General features: G+C 36.7%; 1 protein-coding gene across 1 annotated transcript in view; it reads left to right on the top strand.

Moving 5' to 3' along the window:
* Window positions 1–18883, top strand: part of cdh12a (cadherin 12a) — a gene marked incomplete at its 5' end in the record, with an annotated part of 42688 nt that overhangs the window by 10565 nt on the left and 13240 nt on the right. Inside the window, 4 exons of the mRNA XM_081373711.1 lie at window positions 171–290; window positions 1812–1979; window positions 2468–2655; window positions 14646–14899. Coding sequence (XP_081229837.1) covers window positions 171–290; window positions 1812–1979; window positions 2468–2655; window positions 14646–14899 — 730 coding nt within the window. The remainder of the gene's footprint in view (window positions 1–170; window positions 291–1811; window positions 1980–2467; window positions 2656–14645; window positions 14900–18883) is intronic.

The following is an 18883-nucleotide window of genomic DNA, read 5'->3' as shown; positions in this document are numbered from 1 at the left end:
CATAAACCATAAATCTGTTACACAATGCATGTCTATTTACAAGTTTGCCTATTTGCAGTATGATCATTTAGCTTTTCTTTTAAAGGAAGTATCTCAGGATTATTAATATAGTCTGTATTCATCAATATTTTTTTGCATGTGGAAATTCTTATGGTCTCTTTCATGATCAGGCACATGTGTGACGCAAATAACCGCCACTGACGCTGATGACCCCACTTATGGGAACAGCGCGCGGATTGTGTACAGCATCCTTCATGGGCAGCCCTACTTTTCTGTTGACCCCAAGACAGGTGAGGAATAGTTGATTTTTGGGTGGTTGTTATATTTAACAAATGGTCTTTTTGTGAGTTGAACTCACCGCTCTGCTCAAAGCCTTTCTACGGCATTGCCTTTGTTATTTTATTCACCTTGTGTCATGCATCATCTTCTGATCAAAAAGTAGCTCCTTTGAGAGGGGAGCTATTAGGAATGATTAGTCTTTTGAAGAATGTCAGAGGTTCGCCTTTTTGTGATACAGCTCACATAGGCATTGCAGCACAGATTAATGAAGGCCTGTTTTATTCTTCATATCGCTGTAGGTCTTTTACGTCCATCAGAAGAGAATCGTGCTGTTCTTAGAACCGAGGGCAAAAGTTTCATTGAGTTCAAGTTAACTTAATTATTAAGTAAATGTCACTTTATTCTGTGTTTCAAAATATACACAGTCTCAAAACTATTCTTGTTTTAGATTTGATGCCACTTTTGATGTTACTAAGGTCTCTTGGAAGTTAAAAACAGCCCTTCAGATTAAAATTTATTAGATTGAGAAAATTTTAAGTTATTTTAAATGTTAATAAAAACCATTTTTATAACTTTTTTAATGGTTGTGTTGAAATATTCACATGCAAGATAACACTGTCTTTTAGGGGCCATTCATACATAATGTGTTTTTCCATTCCACTGCGCTACTTTTCCACTGTTTTTCAAAGTAAAAACGCGCTAGATGGGCGTGAAAATGAAAGCTTTAGCGCAAGTTCTGCCAGGAAGACTCAATCCTTACGTCACTTATTACCTTCACATCTATCCATTCATGTGCTAATACTTGCAGTATAAAAGATCAGTACGCACGTCTTAGTTCGCAGATGCTGACGCAAACAATTAGGCCTGCCTCCATCCTCCCCACCTACACCAGGATGGTCCCTTCCCATACCGGGCTGCGCCCCTGCCTTCGTCTTCAGGCAGGAAATGCAGATTCCGCTACCCTCGGATTGCGTGCTACGGACAGGGCTTCTACACCAAAGAACTTTATAAATATTTGCTTGCTGGGCTGTTAATAAATATATGTTTTTTTACACCATTTTTTGTCCCGAGTCTTTCTGGTAGAACTGTTGTTCTCGAGTCTACCGTCTCTTGCAGCATGACAGCATTACGCGGTACTTTTCAACTTTTCATTAAAAAAAAATCTGCCGTTTTTTTCCGTTCCACTGACCTAGGCCTACACCTTTTGAGTTTAACAGCAAAAACACGTGTGAACACATCACATGCACACTCATTAAATAATTTAATATACTGCATGCAGACCTAGCAAGTTACTAAATATGAGAACAAACTCAAGAGCAACACTAAAAATAAAATGAGCAAATGGTTAAACCATATTATTCATGAATGTAAATGAGACTGAACTACTATTACTAAATATCTATACTGGTTGATTACAATAAACTCTTCATTGAATTTTAACTCTATTAACTCTTTATCTTGACATTTTATTAATGCTAAAATTTGTATGTTCTTACATGCCATCTCTGTTTCTCTTTCTTTTTCTGTCTCAGGGGTCATAAGAGTTGCCTTACCTAATATGGATAGGGAGGTTAAAGAAATGTACCAGGTGGCCATACAGGCTAAGGACATGGGCGGTCAGCTTGGGGGCTTAGCTGGAACCACTACCATCAATATCACTCTCCGTGATGTCAATGACAACCCACCGCGGTTTTCTAAAAGTATGCTCAAAAATAGATGTTTCTAGATTCAGGAATTATTATAGAACACCCTCAGGCTTACAGTATACTGTCAGCATTTCTATATCAGCAGCAGTTTATCCCTGGGGTTTATCTTAATGTGAATTTAATCTGGTTTGCTCTGTGGAAACCTTAAACATGAGTCCATTATTTGAATTGTTTAATTCAGTTAATGGCAGTCACTGATAGCAGAGAGGGGCTTTCTTTAAAACTGGGACTGAACAGTAATTCATGACCCGAGAAGAACCTCAGATTTACAATTGGCCATGATTAAGACCTCAAGGGCTCTTACCAAACACAAACAACTACATAGAGTTTATTTTTGCAAATGTGATTAGCATTCCAGATCTTTTCTCCAGAGCTCCTGAAGTGATTAGTGGATGATTACTGTTAACTATGATGTCTAAATGTAGAGGGTTATGACTATTCCTAATTTGATCACTGATAAAGTTGTTTGTGAATTTCAACAGGTATCTTTCACTTGCGTGTTCTTGAATCTTCACCTGTGGGCTCATCGGTGGGAAGGGTCAAAGCTCATGATCTTGACTCTGGGAAGAATGCTGAAGTAGAATATAGCATCATTGCTGGTGATGGGAGCTCCATGTTTGATATTTACAGCAATAAGAACACACAAGAAGGAACAGTCATACTGAAAAAGGTAGAGTATGGCTTCTTGTAGTCATTTTCAGTTTCAGAAAAGTAAGATTAGGTACTGTATGTGGCTGTTTTTTTTTACTGTATATTTAAACTACCGTTCAGAAGTTTATTTTAAAATGCAATTTTTGTCATGGTGGCAACGCTGAATTTTCAGCAGGCATTTTTTCAGTCTTCAGTGTCACATCCTTCAGAAATCATTCTAATATGCTGATTTGGCACTCAAGAAACATATCATATTATTATTTATGTTGAAAACAGCTGTGTACTTAATATTTTCCAGGATTCTTTGATGAATGGAAAGTTCAAAAGAACAGTATTTATTTGAAACAGAAATCTTTTGTAACATTAAAAATGTCTTTACTGTCACTTTTAATCAATTTAATGCATCCTTGCTGATTATTAATTATTAATTATTAATACAGAAATTGAATAAAGTATCAAATGTAAAAATAAAAGTCTGTATAATCTTATTTAGGCTATTCTAAATTAAAAATACATTGATTCTTAATAAAGTTACTAAAGTTATTCAGTAAAGAGCAGTGAATTGTTGAACTCTTGTTTTCTTTTGTCGTTTGATTAACACTAAATGGCACAGACAGCAGGTTAGGCTGCTGTCACTTTGGGACCAAATGTACAGATCTAATATACTGACAAGCATTCGATTACTTACTTACCCAACTGTTTATGTTCATTTAAGACATAACTGAAAAACTTGGTGAAAACTTACCAAGACAGGCATTTTTACATATTTGAGTGCATTTGTCAATTTAAGCACACACCCAAAGCCCAAAGTTGTCTGTGTTTCGCTCCATCTCGCATCTCACGGACAGAAAGCCGCCTGGGGAGCAGCATTTCTTTCGCAGCTCAATATGCTTTTTAGCTTTTTGTTGTTCCTGTTTTTTTTGTTTTTCTTTGTTTTTTGTTACATGATTTGACTGATATGGATGTTATGCAAGGGGTGACAGCGTACCGCTTTAAAGGAAAGGAACGGAATGCGGCATCATGTTTTCAGAATAGTTGGAAGCCAAAATCAAAACTGAAACTATTACAGTACATCCCTAGTTATTAAATCATCTTTGAGAGCAAGGGGGGCCCCTGGTGGTTTGGGCAACTTGCATACTTTGCGTATAGGGAGGACGGAACTTCTACTGAGGATATAGATTGTCAGAGAATAATGACTTAAATTTCTTTCTCATACAAATCTATTGACTAATAATATAGTGCACGATATTATAGAACAGTTTCATATGTAGCTTATGCATTGCCCATGAACCAGGAGCTCCTTTACCACACAGTAAGTTAATTCTTTGACAGCATTTGAATGTTTGTTTAGGCAATATTTATATTCTGGATAAGGCCGGGTGACATCAGATGCAAATCACAATTCCATTTGCATCTCTTTTTCACACACGTGAATTCAAGGATGATAGCAATAACCCCTTGTGCTCCTTCATTCAGGGGCTTGTGTGTGTTTACCCGAGGTGAGTCATATCTTATTACTGGATGGCCATCCAAAGCATCCTTTATGAATAATGCATAAAGCCATAAAAGTGTGAATGCTTAACCACGCAATGCCTGCTCTTGGACTTATCAATTCTTTATGTTCTTTGTGGTTTTCCTTAGAACATTACTTTCCCTTTCCTGTTTTGCCAACATGTGAAAAAAAAAAAAAAAAAAAAAAAAATATATATATATATATATATATATATATATATATTATATATATATATATATATATATATATATTGGGGTGCTGACCTCTCAATACATTGTTTGAGTTTCCCCAAGAAAGTGCCCAATATTTTTTTAGATTTTGTGGACATGAATACATGATTTCCCCCATCAGAGCATCTACATCGTGATATGATGCGACAAGTAGAAATCCCCTCAGACGCGCATGGCCAGTCATAGATGTGCTGGCTATAAATGCTTAGCTGAAACAAATGCCTTGGTAAAGGCGTGTGGATGAGGCTGAAGTGCTCTCATCCTCCAGGGAGTAGAGAGGTTACTATTTCATTACTCAAAGCTAGTGTAGTCTGTGGACACATAAAGACTGCAGCCACTGCTGCTATTCATCTATCTCTGCAGCAGATGGAGAGATGCATATGAAGAATAGAAAAGCATTTTAGGGGGCTATGCCTCGTTTCATAGTACATTCCATATAGGGTATATATATACTGTGTATATATATATATATATTTATACATAATTTGAATGATCAATTAATCACGATTACAGAAATCTGTCCATCCATCCATCCTCTTTTTGTACCCTTTTTGTGAAATGGCCCCATAATTCATAATTTTCATAAATTTCATCAACAGTAAATTATAAAAGGCAGAATGAAAATATTAGTCCGTCCTTCATTCTGTCTTTTATCTCCACTTTTTTATTCCCCAGGCTGAGGCTGTACAGGACAAAGAGACATAGTCCTTACATTGCAAAATGGGTGTGCCATATCTGGTGACCCAAAAAAAAGTCTGGAAATGGATATGTGGGATCCTCACCATGGGGCATGCAGGAGGGTCAGTGACAATGAACCCTTCTTCCCTCTGTCCTCAATAACAGACTTCCCTCTCCCTTTATTTCTCTTTGATGAGCCGTTCCATCATGCCCCTGCTCTATACAGGGACTTTTCTGAAATAAGGCTGAACATTTGGGGTCTCATGGCTTTATGGGCTCAGTGCTGGTTTGAGCATAAAGAGGATCTACTGAGGTAATGGGTTCAAGGGATAATTGTCTCTATATTATCAACAGGATTGAAAGGTGGGCTTTGTTCTTTCAACATATGATTATGTTAAAGGTTCACTCTGTAAGTCATTCCTCAATGAAACATTTTTACATGTACAGCCTAGTTAAAAAAAATAAATAAATAATAGTTTAAAAGGATGTACACACATATGAGATGAAGAATCCAGTCATATCAGCAGCATAATAAAAACTGTTTTATTGTACATAGAGCGGGTGGTAAAAAAAAAAAAAAAAAAACTCTATTTTTCTTTGAAGAAACAAGTATTCAAAGTTGGAACGAATTTTGAATACTTCTCAACTTGCTGTGTAGAAGTGCAATAAAAAATTCATGAATAAATGTCAATTAGTTGGGGAATTAATGAAAGTTTTGGAATGTGCACTGTATTGAATAACAAAACAGCTCTATGGACTAGCATCTGATTAGCATACTCTTTTGAGTGGAAATGATCCAAAATAGAGAAAATGGTATTTGTGTTAATTCTCTGAGGAAGAGCCAGAAGACTCTGAAACAACTAACAGTGGCATCTAAAGATGTCCAGTGTAATCAATCTCTGTAACAGAGGCATAAAAGGACACAACAACCAGAAACAGGACATGTTTATACTAAAATGAATGGTTTTGTAATATAGACCAGACTGAAACAACTATGATACTGATGTATTGTTTATCAGGTCAGAATTTGTAAGCTAAGTTTTAATGCTACAGTCTTTAACTGTGACCAAAAGTTGCTATATAGAGGCTTCTGTGCTTCTGATTGGCCAGATGGGTCTCTGTCCTGTCATGTCTGAGGTATTCTTTCAGCATGGTCAGCACTATGGTTAGCCTGCAGACAGCGAGGCAGACGCGTACCTCAACACTAGCTTGAAATGACAATGGCAGACATAATTGTTGCGTGCTGTCACCAATGACAAGACCTCCTGCAGAACAGCAGTGTGATGTAGACATGAAGCTGATGCTTTTTGAGTAACACTGAGGTCTTTGAAAAATTCTTGGCTGACAATGACAACAGGAATTTTTTTTTTGTTTTATTTTTTTTTTATGAAAATGTCTCTTTTAACATTGTTGAGGAATGATATACCATGAGGTGTTCTTGAAGACTTATGTGTATTGTTTTTGGCTTTCAACAGACTGGCATAAATTGTTCTTTATACACTCATTAAGCAACCCAAATGCACTAAAAGTTTCTCTTTTCAGATCAACACACTGCACTCTGGTCTGGAATGGTTTTTACAGAGGTGTGCTGAAAATTAATTCTTTTTTTTTTTTTTTTTTTTTACAAATCTAAAATCTGTTGATGTAGATGCTGAATATCTATCATTTTTAGTGATGTCAAAAAATGTAGACAAAGAATTGCTTCTGTTGCTAATACAAAAACTTCCATGAGCAAAACAAGAACTGTTCAGTTTAAATGGTGTTTTATTTCAATATTTATATTTGTTCTCTTATGGAGCTTTTTGGTGATTGAGCAATTGTAAAATAATATTTGAGACTTGAATATACTTGAATACTCAAGTTCATTTTATTAAGTATAGTCAAGTAAAGTTCAATTATATTTTTAAGTATACCGGTACTTTATGTAGTAAGTATACTATTATATTATATTATATTATAAAGTATACTTTAAGTGTAACTGTAGTAAACTTTGAGTACACTAGTTTACAACTAAGTTTTTCATTACTGCAACAATACAAGTGAACTTATATGTATAACATCGTTTTAATAGTCAAATACTTGTGGCACATATTTTAGTTTATGATAGTACACTTTGAAGTATATCTCAGTAAACTACTAGTTTAGTAGTTTTATACTACTGCAAGTATACTTGTAAATTTTCTTTAAGTGAACATAACAATATAGTTTACGGTTTACATACTTAAGTATGTTCCTATTTAGGTATTTTTTAATACTTGTTATATACCTTTAATTGTACTTTAGGCCTAACTTTCCATAAAAAAAAAATAAATAAAAAAAAACATTTCATTGTAGCTTCCTTTTTTTAATCAACACTTGAATGTGGTCAAGTTTTATAAAAACAAAAAAACAAAAAACTACAATAAGCTAAGAATTTTCTCATGGGTTCGACATTTCATTCGGGTAACTTTAGGCAGTTTTTATTTATATGCTGTTTAACGTTTGATGATCGCATTATTTTACATTTGCGTATAAGCAATCTACTATCACTTGTTTCTGCTTCCTCGTTTTGATCCAGAGATTCTGTACTCTTTCAGAAGTACAGAACAGTATAACAGTGAAACGTGGATAGCCGGAAAATTCAGTCAATGGCAGGGAAAGAGTGAAGTAGATATGGTAAATTCCTATTTTCACTACCAGTGGACTACACAGAAATTCAGATACTCAGAATTAGGGGCATATCTGTTTTCTTTATAAATCAACATTTTCAAACAATGTAAGTTTATAAGACAGTTTATGTAAAACTATGTGAAAAAAGTAAGCTACTCAGTCAAAGAAGTAAATACAACTACAAGCCAAGTAGCCTATATCTTGATCAAAAGACTGAGACAAATATAGGCCAAACATACTTAGACTTTGCTGTCAGTATGTTTTCTGTCAGTAAGTTAAGTGCAATTTTAAGTTTATTTATGTGAAGTACATAGCTACAGTATATTTCTGAGAAGAGTATAAAAAGTAGACTGAAAGTATTTCTTTTTTTTTTTTTTTTTTAAATAAGTATCCTAATAGCACACTTGAATAAATGTATTTTTCACAGAGGCGCATTTTTAGGTTAAAGACCCACTGAAGTGCCTTGGAAACAGGAAGCTAAGGCGGGACATATTAAATGACTCCTCCCCCATTTCAAATAGCCAATAGCGTTAAGTTTACCTCACAGACAGCAAGTCGTATTTGTTGACAGCACCATGGAAGCGAATCCAAGCGCTGATGATAAGTTGGATTCAATAAAGGTGTGAAAAAAAATTCTAGCCATTTAATTCTTAACCAATGTACAGTTGGAAAACGGAATAAAACTCTAGCGTTTTAGCAACCATGCTCACATCTCCAACCCATATTGATCTGTGACGTGTCAATGGTAGTGATGTCCGGTTCGTGAATGAATCGTTCTTTAGAACCGGTTATCTTTAGTGAACCAATTGAACCAGTTCACCAAATCGAACTGAATCGTTCAAAACAATTAGCGTCTTGAGTCAGCGCTGATCCAGCTTTCTAAAGTTACTCGCAGCGGTGGAAAGAGTACTAATAAATTGTACTTAAGTAAAAGTATTGCTATTTAAGTAATAATTTACTTGAGTACAAGTAGAAGTACTGAAAAATAATATGACTCAAGTAAGAGTAAATAAGTAGTTTGCTTAAAAACTACTCAGGTAACTACGTTACAAAGTACTTAAGTATTATTTTTCTATTTTTACCCAAAATGGGGAGATGATAGCGATATGGAGGGCTAAACACTCTCATGTCATCTGTTTCATTCATACTGGAAGCCACTGATTCATCCCTCGCGCAGAAAGTCCACAAGTGAGATTCATAGAAGTATTAAACTTATGCCATTTCAGGAAATGCCTTATATGGATATAATAGCATGCAAATAGAGATGTTTTACTGATGAAAAATGAAGACAAACAGATGATAGCGATAATATATCTGTGTTCATCAAGCTATCTCAGGTATTTTCATAAGAATGATGTATGTCTTTAAAGGGATAGTTCACCCAAAAAGGAAAATTAGTCCATGATTACTCACCCTCAAGTCATCCTAGGTGTATATTCTTCTTTCAGACGAATACAATCAGAGTTATATTAAAAAATGTCCTGGCTCTTATAAGCTTTATAATGGCAGTGAATGGCTGGAGAAAATTTGAAGCCCAAAAAGGTGCATCCATCCATGATAAAAGTGCTCCACCTTTACTCCAGGGGGTTAATAAAGGCCTTCTGAAGTGAATCTATGCGTTTGTGTATGGAAAATACCTATATTTAAAACGTTATAAACAAGCTTCCGCCAGATGGCCGTACGCATCGATTTACGGAGGAAGACTAACACCTGACCCAATGCACAAACGTAATATGACAAACGTGGAAGCTCAGAGAAAAGAGCTAAACAAAACCCTGGTCGCGAATTAGCAATTTTGAAGAGAAATGTTGGAGGATTTCTATATAATAGAAGAGCATAGCCCTATTTGTTTAAACCGCGAGAGGTGTTTAAGCTTACGATACTCCTACATCCTACGTCATACGTGTGCCATATGGGTTACTCTTGTGGCGCATGTCGATTTGCGTAGTATGCGTACGGTCGTCTGGTGGAAGCTAGTTATTTTAGATTATAAAGTTATAAATATGGGAAGCCTATTTTTCTTACAAAAACCCATGGCTTCGCTTCAGAAGGGCTTTATTAACCCACTGGAGCCGTGTGTATTTTATTTTTCTTCAAATTTGTTCCAGCCATTATTATAAAGCTTGGAAGAGCCAGGGCATTTTTAATATAACTCTGATTGTATTCGTCTGAAAGAAGAATGTCATGCACACCTAGAATGACTTGAGGGTGAGTAGCCTAAACCATGGGCTAATTTTCATTTTTGGGTGAACTAACCCTTTAATGCAATGCTAATCAACATAGCTTGTATCATAGCATTTAATATAAACTCACCTAAAGGATTATTAGGATTGAACACCATACTAATACTGTGTTTGACCCCCTTTCGCCTTCAGAACTGCCTTAATTCTACGTGGCATTGATTCAACAAGGTGCTGAAAGCATTCTTTAGAAATGTTGGCCCATATTGATAGGATAGCATCTTGCAGTTGATGGAGATTTGTGGGATGCACATCCAGGGCACGAAGCTCCCGTTCCACCACATCCCAAAGATGCTCTATTGGGTTGAGATCTGGTGACTGTGGGGGCCATTTTAGTACAGTGAACTCATTGTCATGTTCAAGAAACCAATTTGAAATGATTCAAGCTTTGTGACATGGTGCATTATCCTGCTGGAAGTAGCCATCAGAGGATGGGTACATGGTGGTCATAAAGGGGTGGACATTTAAACGATGCCCAATTGGCACTAAGGGGCCTAAAGTGTGCCAAGAAAACATCCCCCACACCATTACACCACCACCACCAGCCTGCACAGTGGTAACAAGGCATGATGGATCCATGTTCTCATTCTGTTTACGCCAAATTCTGACTCTACCATCTGAATGTCTCAACAGAAATCGAGACTCATCAGACCAGGCAACATTTTTCCAGTCTTCAACTGTCCAATTTTGGTGAGCTCGTGCAAATTGTAGCCTCTTTTTCCTATTTGTAGTGGAGATGAGTGGTACCCAGTGGGGTCTTCTGCTGTTGTAGCCCATCCGCCTCAAGGTTGTGCGTGTTGTGGCTTCACAAATGCTTTGCTGTTCGGTTGTAACTAGTGGTTATTTCAGTCAAAGATTCATCAGATTGAAGGAATGCCACATACTGGATGTTTTTCCCTTTTCACACCATTCTTTGTAAACCCTAGAAATGGTTGTGCGTGAAAATCCCAGTAACTGAGCAGATTGTGAAATACTCAGACCGGCCCGTCTGGCACCAACAACCATGCCACGCTCAAAATTGCTTAAATCACCTTTCTTTCCCATTCTGACATTCAGCTTGGAGTTCAGGAGATTGTCTTGACCAGGACCACACACCTAAATGCATTGAAGCAACTGCCATGTGATTGGTTGATTAGATAATTGCATTAATGAGAAATTGAACAGGTGTTAATAATCCTTTAGGTGAGTGTATAATATATTCTCACTCTTGTGTTAAGAAGCAACATGAAACCACAGAAGTAATTTCAAAGCGACTGACATGTATTGTGATTTTGGAGCAAAACATGATATTAAACTGATAAATTGTAGTGTTTGACAATATGCTAAGCAAACTAGCTTTCCCTGTTGTCAAGAGCGATTTGTTTTATTACTAAATTTGAAAAGTAAGTCCAGGTAAGATCATTTGAATGTCTTCATTTGAATCATTTCATAATAGAGAGCCTAAGTCCCGCCCCTCCGCTTCCGGCTCATGGGACCTTAATTCGGAAAAAATATGTATGGAAGTCAATGGCGAGAGACAACTTATCTTTTTATTCCGTCTGAACTGTGCCCTGAATTACACATATGATGTTTGTCAATTTAAAAGGTAATTATGAAAGTCAAGAAAGTCGCAGTTTGTCATAAAACAGAAGAGTAACGTTTAGTTTTATGTGAAAATCGCTCAATGAACTACATCTCTCGTCTCGCACTATGTACGTCACAAGATCCGTTGCTCGTATGTGTGTATTCTGGCTCAAAACACTCAGGCATGACGGCGTAACGTTACGATTATAATGTAAGACTATAGAAAAAATGAAAGACATTAGCTTCAGTAAAGTTTGCTTCATTCATTGAGAGAAAAGGTATGACGTCCCATGTGCGCCTTCTGGGTTTGTAGTCTTTGTAATTACATATTTTCACAGTCTTCAGCAGTTTTACATCAAGCTGCGACTTTCTTGACTTTAAAATGCATCTTTTAAATTGACAAACATCATATGTGTAAATCAGGGCACAATTCAAACGAGATCAAAATATTTGTTGTCTCTCGCCATTGACTACCATACAATATTTTTCCGAACTAAGGTCCCATGGTGGTCGACCGGAAGGGGAGGGACTTAGGCTCTCTATTGAAACCAAAGAAGGTGAGAGGTCCGATAAAAAAAAAAAAAGAGAGATTTACAACATAAAAAACTGCCAGTAAAATAAATAAATAAATAAATAAATAAGTGGAGTATTGTTAACATGTTAAATTAAATTCTCTTCTTTTTTTCGTTCTACCGAAAATGTGCACTGTTTAATTATACTCAAGAAAGTAGAAAAAAATAGAAAAATCTACTCAAGTAGATTAACTAAAGTATTAGTTACTTTCCACCTACTCGCTTTCAGACATGCCTTACAGTCCCTACGAATCGAAATGAACCAATATCCCGGAGTATATTACTCCAGTAACTCCAACAGTTCACTGACTGAACTGAGTCATGAGCACAAGTAACTGATCCTGAGCATACGTGTTCTACCCATAGACTGGTTCTACCAAACGTACTGGTACTGCCACGGTCGCTTTGGCCAGGTGGTATTTATAGCATAGTGGGCGGGACGCTTAACATTCTAGCATTTGATTCAAGAAGATGTGATGAGAAGCTGAAGTCCGCGGTGATGTCATACAAATCCATGATCCATTTTAGCGGAAGTGAGAGACTGTAAGTTTTGTTTATATCTCCTAAATGCGAATTTTGTCATTGTTTTGGAACACACCAGCTTATTCATAACCTTAAGGCTTACATATTTTTCTCCTCTAGTAAAGATATATGTTGTTAAACGAATCTTTCATTCAACAATATTCAAACTAATAGCTAAAAAACATACATTTTGATTTCAGGGGGCCTGAAATCAACGTTTTTAGTATAGGTTCATTTTCAAGCCACAACCATACACAGCCGATCAGGCAACTATTAGTGGAAAAAACTCTAGTCTAGAAACTCTGGTCTAGTAAACCATAGCCTACGTTATGGGATTGCAATCGAAGATGACTAAATCAAAAATCTTTCCCTTGTGGTGATATTTTTTGTTCCCCATAAGGAAAACAGCTTATCAATCATACAGAATTATATTTTTTGAAAATGTAAAAATGCTAAAAGTTTTCATAGGTTTAGGGTTGGTGATAGAACAGGTTCATTCAATTAAAGTCCCAAGGGGTCTGGTCTCTATATTTCCTTCACAGCGGAGGTCCGGACAATACTTTTTTGGAACAGTTATACATTTCCATCGGGGCAGCCATTGTTCTTTGTAAAAGAAAAAATCTGAAACACTCTAAAATGGTCATCAAAGATGAGAATCTTGGGTCCTGGTAGCCGAAGCAGTGATGTCTAAGATTTTTTACTAAAATATTTACCAAACAAAGTAAATATGTCTTCCTAGATTATTAATATAAAAAGGTTAGATCAGGCTATTTTTATTTATTTTTAGTTTACATTTAGACACCTACATGGCACGCATAGAAGGCCTTGGGACTGAGAAAACACACTGGGTTTACCTCAAGAAAAGTATGGACCATTTTTATATTTTCCTCAAAGTAATAAACTACTAAAAACAAGCAATGTACTGTACATAATGTAATAAGCAAAACTTTCATCATGAGCACAATATAAAGTTAACTAGTAATTTCAGATTATTATTATTTTTGTCTTCCCTTGCCATCTCTAAAATTATTTTCCAAATGTTTATTATTACATGTTCTTAATGCTTATTATTGAGGCTATGAAAAAAAAATGTCTAAAGGCCACATGCATTAACTTGTCACAAACCTGGTTTAGTTAAATGGTGGTTTTTTTTTTATGACAGATAAAAATCATTGTATTTGCTGCATTCTCTTTTTCGGCTGTGTTTAAGCAAAAATATTTATTTTTCTGCTCACTGTGTTTCTGCTACTGTTAAAATAACCATGTCATCTGCAGCTCTTAATGTGGCTCTTTACATCTTTAGCGAGGGAAGAGAAGCAACGTGCATGGAGCGGAAAGGGCTTGAATGAAGCGCATTTGGCTTTACATAAAAATATTATAGGATGTAGCGCCGTAAGATAATTTTCGTACACGACCCCGCGTGCTTGTGGTGTGAACAGCTCCGTTGTTTTGATGCGCTGCTCACTTTAATCTGTAGAAGTGGTAAAATGGTGCAATTATGTCACGCGGTCCGGATGGAACCAAGCAGGTCCACCATTTGAATATTACTGGGATAGAATATACAGTTTGTACGGTATAAAAATCATTATGTCTTTGGAATGTCCCCATAAAACATGGAGATGAAATGTGTGAGCTTAGATGCCACAATTCTTTGCTTTTCAGGTGTGACTGTGCCAATTTCTGCCTTTACATGGCTGAATGAGCGCAGTGATGCAAGAGCCACTGGCCAAAGACTTTTCTCCTTGCTTTCTTCTTCTTTTCCTTTATTCTCCCTCCTGTGATTCCAGGGTAGAGTGAGCAGCCTTGCCTTTCCGCTCCCCTCACTTCTGATCTCTGCATGAGCCCTCTGTTGTGGAAACCATTTTTACTTTATAGTTTTATGACCTGAATAAAGTTGGTTGTGTTGTGTTATTCTTTGACAATATATAGCCACAAACAATTTGATATCACTTACTTTTTGCTTCCACAAATGACAAGAACATAAAGAGATCAGTAAATTAAAAGGCTTTTAACCTGATGATGTCTCATTCTTCATTTTACAGCTTTTGGACTATGAAGCCAGAAAGGCCTACACCTTTAAAGTAGAGGCTTCAAACACAGTTATTGATCATCGATTCCTACATTTGGGACCTTTTAAGGACACTGCCACAGTTAAAGTGAATGTTCTGGATGTGGAGGAACCTCCTGTCTTCAGCCGGCTGTCTTATAGCATGGAGACATACGAGAATACACCAGTGGGCATCATCGTCGGAGCCATCACAGCTGAGGACCTAGATGTAGGCAACAGTCCTGTAAGGTATGTGGGCAACACACACACACACACACACACACACACACACACACGCACACACACACACACACACACACACACACACACACACACACACACACACACACACAGATGTAGGTCAAATTGAAGCACACACCATTTTACTCGTCTTTAATATATGTGTAGACAACATCCTGTGGGAACTCAAAACCACTTTACATCCAAGTATACTAGACAACATAAAACAATAACAAACCTGTGGTCCCGTGGGTTCAGTACATTTGGCAATCTTCTTTTGAACAGAGTGTGTATTGCTTTGATTCAATCCACTCTGACAAACTTCTGGTGCAGTTTGCAAGCGTGGACCTTATTTAATGTGGCACATTTGCTTTATTTAGTTCTTGATTTATGCGCCTGAAAGTGTTTGCTACAATGTTGATCATGTTTAAAGCATCTGAGATCTTGACACTAGCACATTGTCTTTATGAAAGCATTTGTTATAATATGAATATTTCATGGACGTACATAAATGGAGGTGGTTGTAATTTAGAAAACCACAGCTCTTGTTAAATATTTAATCTCAGTGCATTTCCTTTTTGTTAAAGGGTTAGTTCACCCAAAAATGAAAATTCTGTCAGTAATTACTCACCCTCTATAGTTGCTTTTTGCTTTGTTATTTTTGTGTTTCTTGACTTTAAAAAAGAAAACTCAATAAACAGTACTCACCCTCATGGTGTTCCAACCCCGTAAGACTTTTGTTCATCTTTGGAACACAAATTAAGATATTTTTGATGAATTCTGAGAGCTGGCTCACGCCTTCATAGGCTTCTATGTAATCGATATCTGCCATCCCAAAAAAGTTAGTAAAGACATCGTTAAATTAGTCCAAGTGACTACAGTGGCTCAACTGGTGCATAGAAATATACACTAGATGTCGCCTTAAAGACATTCGTTCCAATGAACTGCCGTAGCCAAGGCGACATCTAGTGTATATATCTATGCACCAGTCTGCGCACACGTCACACACCAGGATGCGCGCGCGCCCTCAGATCACTTGGACGTGGCTGTGTTACAAGAGGTATAAACGATATAAATACTGTTCGTTTTCTCACACAAACCGCTCGTTTCGTGTCTTAGGCCATCAATGTGTACTTACGATGGGGAATTGTTTAATTTGGACGATGGGGAATTGTTTTAATTTGGACTCTGTGCATGCTCTTTGAGAGTGAGTTCACGTGGTGTAACAGCACAGCGCTTCTGGGTTGTACGTCAGAACGTAGGCTCACTATTGGCCAGCATCACACGCATCACACACATGACCAGCGTCGGCCAATAGTGAGCTGCGCTGTTACACTATGTGACCTCACTCAGAGGCCCAGATGAACAAAAGTCTTACGGGGTTGGAACAACATGAGGGTGAGTAATTACTGACAGAATATTAATTTTTGGGCCTTTCGTGGGACGGACATTCAACAAGATAAAGAGGGGCATTTCACTGTTATATCACTGTGCTTGTCTGTGTTTGCGCGTTCCAGATACAGTGACTTTATGATTTCTTTATGATTATTTAATCATTTACTCAAACAATTCATTTAAAAACTGATTCGTTCATGAATGGCATGCTATGTGTTGCTCAGAGATGCAACGGTTGATTCTGCATTTACTTTTGTAGGCGGAGCAAAAATACATACAATAACTGTTAATATTGTGTGTAAAATGTAAGTAACTCAATATTTACTTCTTGTTTATTACACTGTTAAGTAAAAGCAATAACGCATAATGCTGTTTTACACAGGATAGTATACTGTATTGTTGTTGCCCTTGTGACCTCATGCGTGTTTAAATCAAAGAGTGATGGAAATACAGTTTTGTAATTAAATAGTTATTTTAATTAATTTATTGGGGACAATGTCATATCTTTGGACAGCCCGATAAAAAAATTATATTGATTCTGTTACATTTAACAAGTCGAACATCTTATGGGTTCCAGAAGTAAAAATCCCATTCATTTTCTCTATATGGGGAATAGATTTTTAATGAAAACTCGGACAGACCAGCTGTGAACTATGAGGTTGTTAATCAGTGGAATATACTTTTGTTGAAGCCATTAGCCTTTAAAAAAAAAAAAAAAAAAACACTTTAAAAGTGGACAGGTACTGTAGAACTGTATAGTTGATATACTTGTGTGTCACATGAAATACAGTACATTATGCAATTCTGTGCAAAAATAGTATGGATCTGGTATAATGCATTTCTGAACATGGTGAGAACTAACGGTTTATATTCTGATCCCCTCAAGTCAAGTTTGCTTTATTTAAAATGTACAACCTGCTGAACTTTACTAGATGATGGAATATTTGATAAGGGGTGATTTGAAAACAGAATTCATTTTATGAAGTTACTAAGGTGAAGTTTAGTTTTGAGTAGTGCTTACTAGAAGAATCCAGTTGAGTCTCTCGCTGAGGTTTTGCTTGAATAGCAGAATACCTCAGGCGAGCAGGTAGGGAGACACCTGAGACAGAAAGGAAGGAGCAGGAATGTAACCCTGATAAAGGTCTGATGCTACAGGGAAAGCGCAGACTTCCTCTTTTTCAGCTGATCCACTGGGCGGATTGTACTAAGGAACAGGGTCACAGCAGTGGGCTGAAAAGTAGCAGACAGGTTCAAAAAGACCAAGAGTGTTCATACACTGGGGCAGTAAGCAGAATTTCAGTGCAGAAATACTGTTCTACAACATCATGCATCTAGTGATCGATCTTATGATCTTATCTTGTTTAATCAAATTTAGATATTAGAGTTATTTTAATAACAATATCATTATTTAGATAAAATAATTGACATAATATTAATACAAAGACCAAGAAAGAGAGAATAATTTAGTTTCAGCTTGTGCAAAATATAGATATGCTGTATATAGAAATACAAATATAAATATAAATATAAGAGAGAGAGAGAGAGAGAGAGAGAGAGAGAGAGAGAGAGAGAGAGAGAGAGAGAGAGAGAGAGAGAGAGAGAGAGAGAGAGAGAGAGAGACTACGAGACTGCTCTTCTGAACTTATCAATTCTCTTTGGGGTAATTTTACTAGGATTTTACTATCAGTGTTGGGGAATTATTATTATTATTACAAGTAATGCATTACAATATTCCATTATTATCTAATTGCATTACTGTTACTTTTAATGAAAAGTAATGCATTACATAATTTTTGTGTTTTCTCACCGGGCTGGGCTTGCTTGTTTTTTTGTTGTTGTTTTTTTTAATAACAAACAAACAAAAAAGCTATTTTTTGGCAAATTTAGGCTCTTTCACACCACATAGTGCACTATATAGGGGATAGGGAACGATTCAGACAGTGTAAATATGCTTTCCATTGGGGAATAAAGTCTGGATTCACATTAGTGTCACGAGAACTGTCGCAGCTCGCACACATTCTGCTCCGGTCCAGAGACACGATAGCACAGAGCGGATCATATGCACGAGTCGGCGCAGACCAGAAAATGTTTCGGATCCATTTGAATTCTACACAGAATGCCATATTTTAAAGCGATATGGAGGAGATTAGGAGGAGAAACGGTTAGAGATTAGAAGGAAACTGTGGCTTTAATGAGCTCAACAGCTCTGGCTGAGCTGTGATATAAACTAAACTCTATTGGCTATTTGAAGAAAGGGAAGGAGCTGTTCGACATGTCCCGCCCTGTCTTCCTGTTTCAGTGGAAATTACATCAACACAGTAAATAATACTGCGCGTTTCAAGGCACTTCAGTGGGCCTTTAACTGTATTAAATCCATTTCACTTTATTTCGCCAGTCTGGACTGCATGCTCTCCTAACCAATCAGAAAAAATATGTATATAGTTTTTTTTTTTTTTTTTTTTTTTTTCACAATGATCATTGTTTTCATGATTGGTCATTGCTATCACGTCCGAATACTCGAGTAGCCTATTCACAATTGCCATAGCATTTACTACAGTAATTTACTATCGAGTGTTATCGAGCTGGTGTGATTGAGTG

This window comes from Scardinius erythrophthalmus (genome assembly GCF_964197995.2).
Source record: "Scardinius erythrophthalmus genome assembly, chromosome: 9".
Classification (NCBI taxonomy): Eukaryota; Metazoa; Chordata; class Actinopteri; order Cypriniformes; family Leuciscidae; genus Scardinius; species Scardinius erythrophthalmus.
The sequence above is the reverse complement of the archived record's forward strand: the minus strand, read 5'-3'. Positions and strand labels throughout refer to the sequence as shown.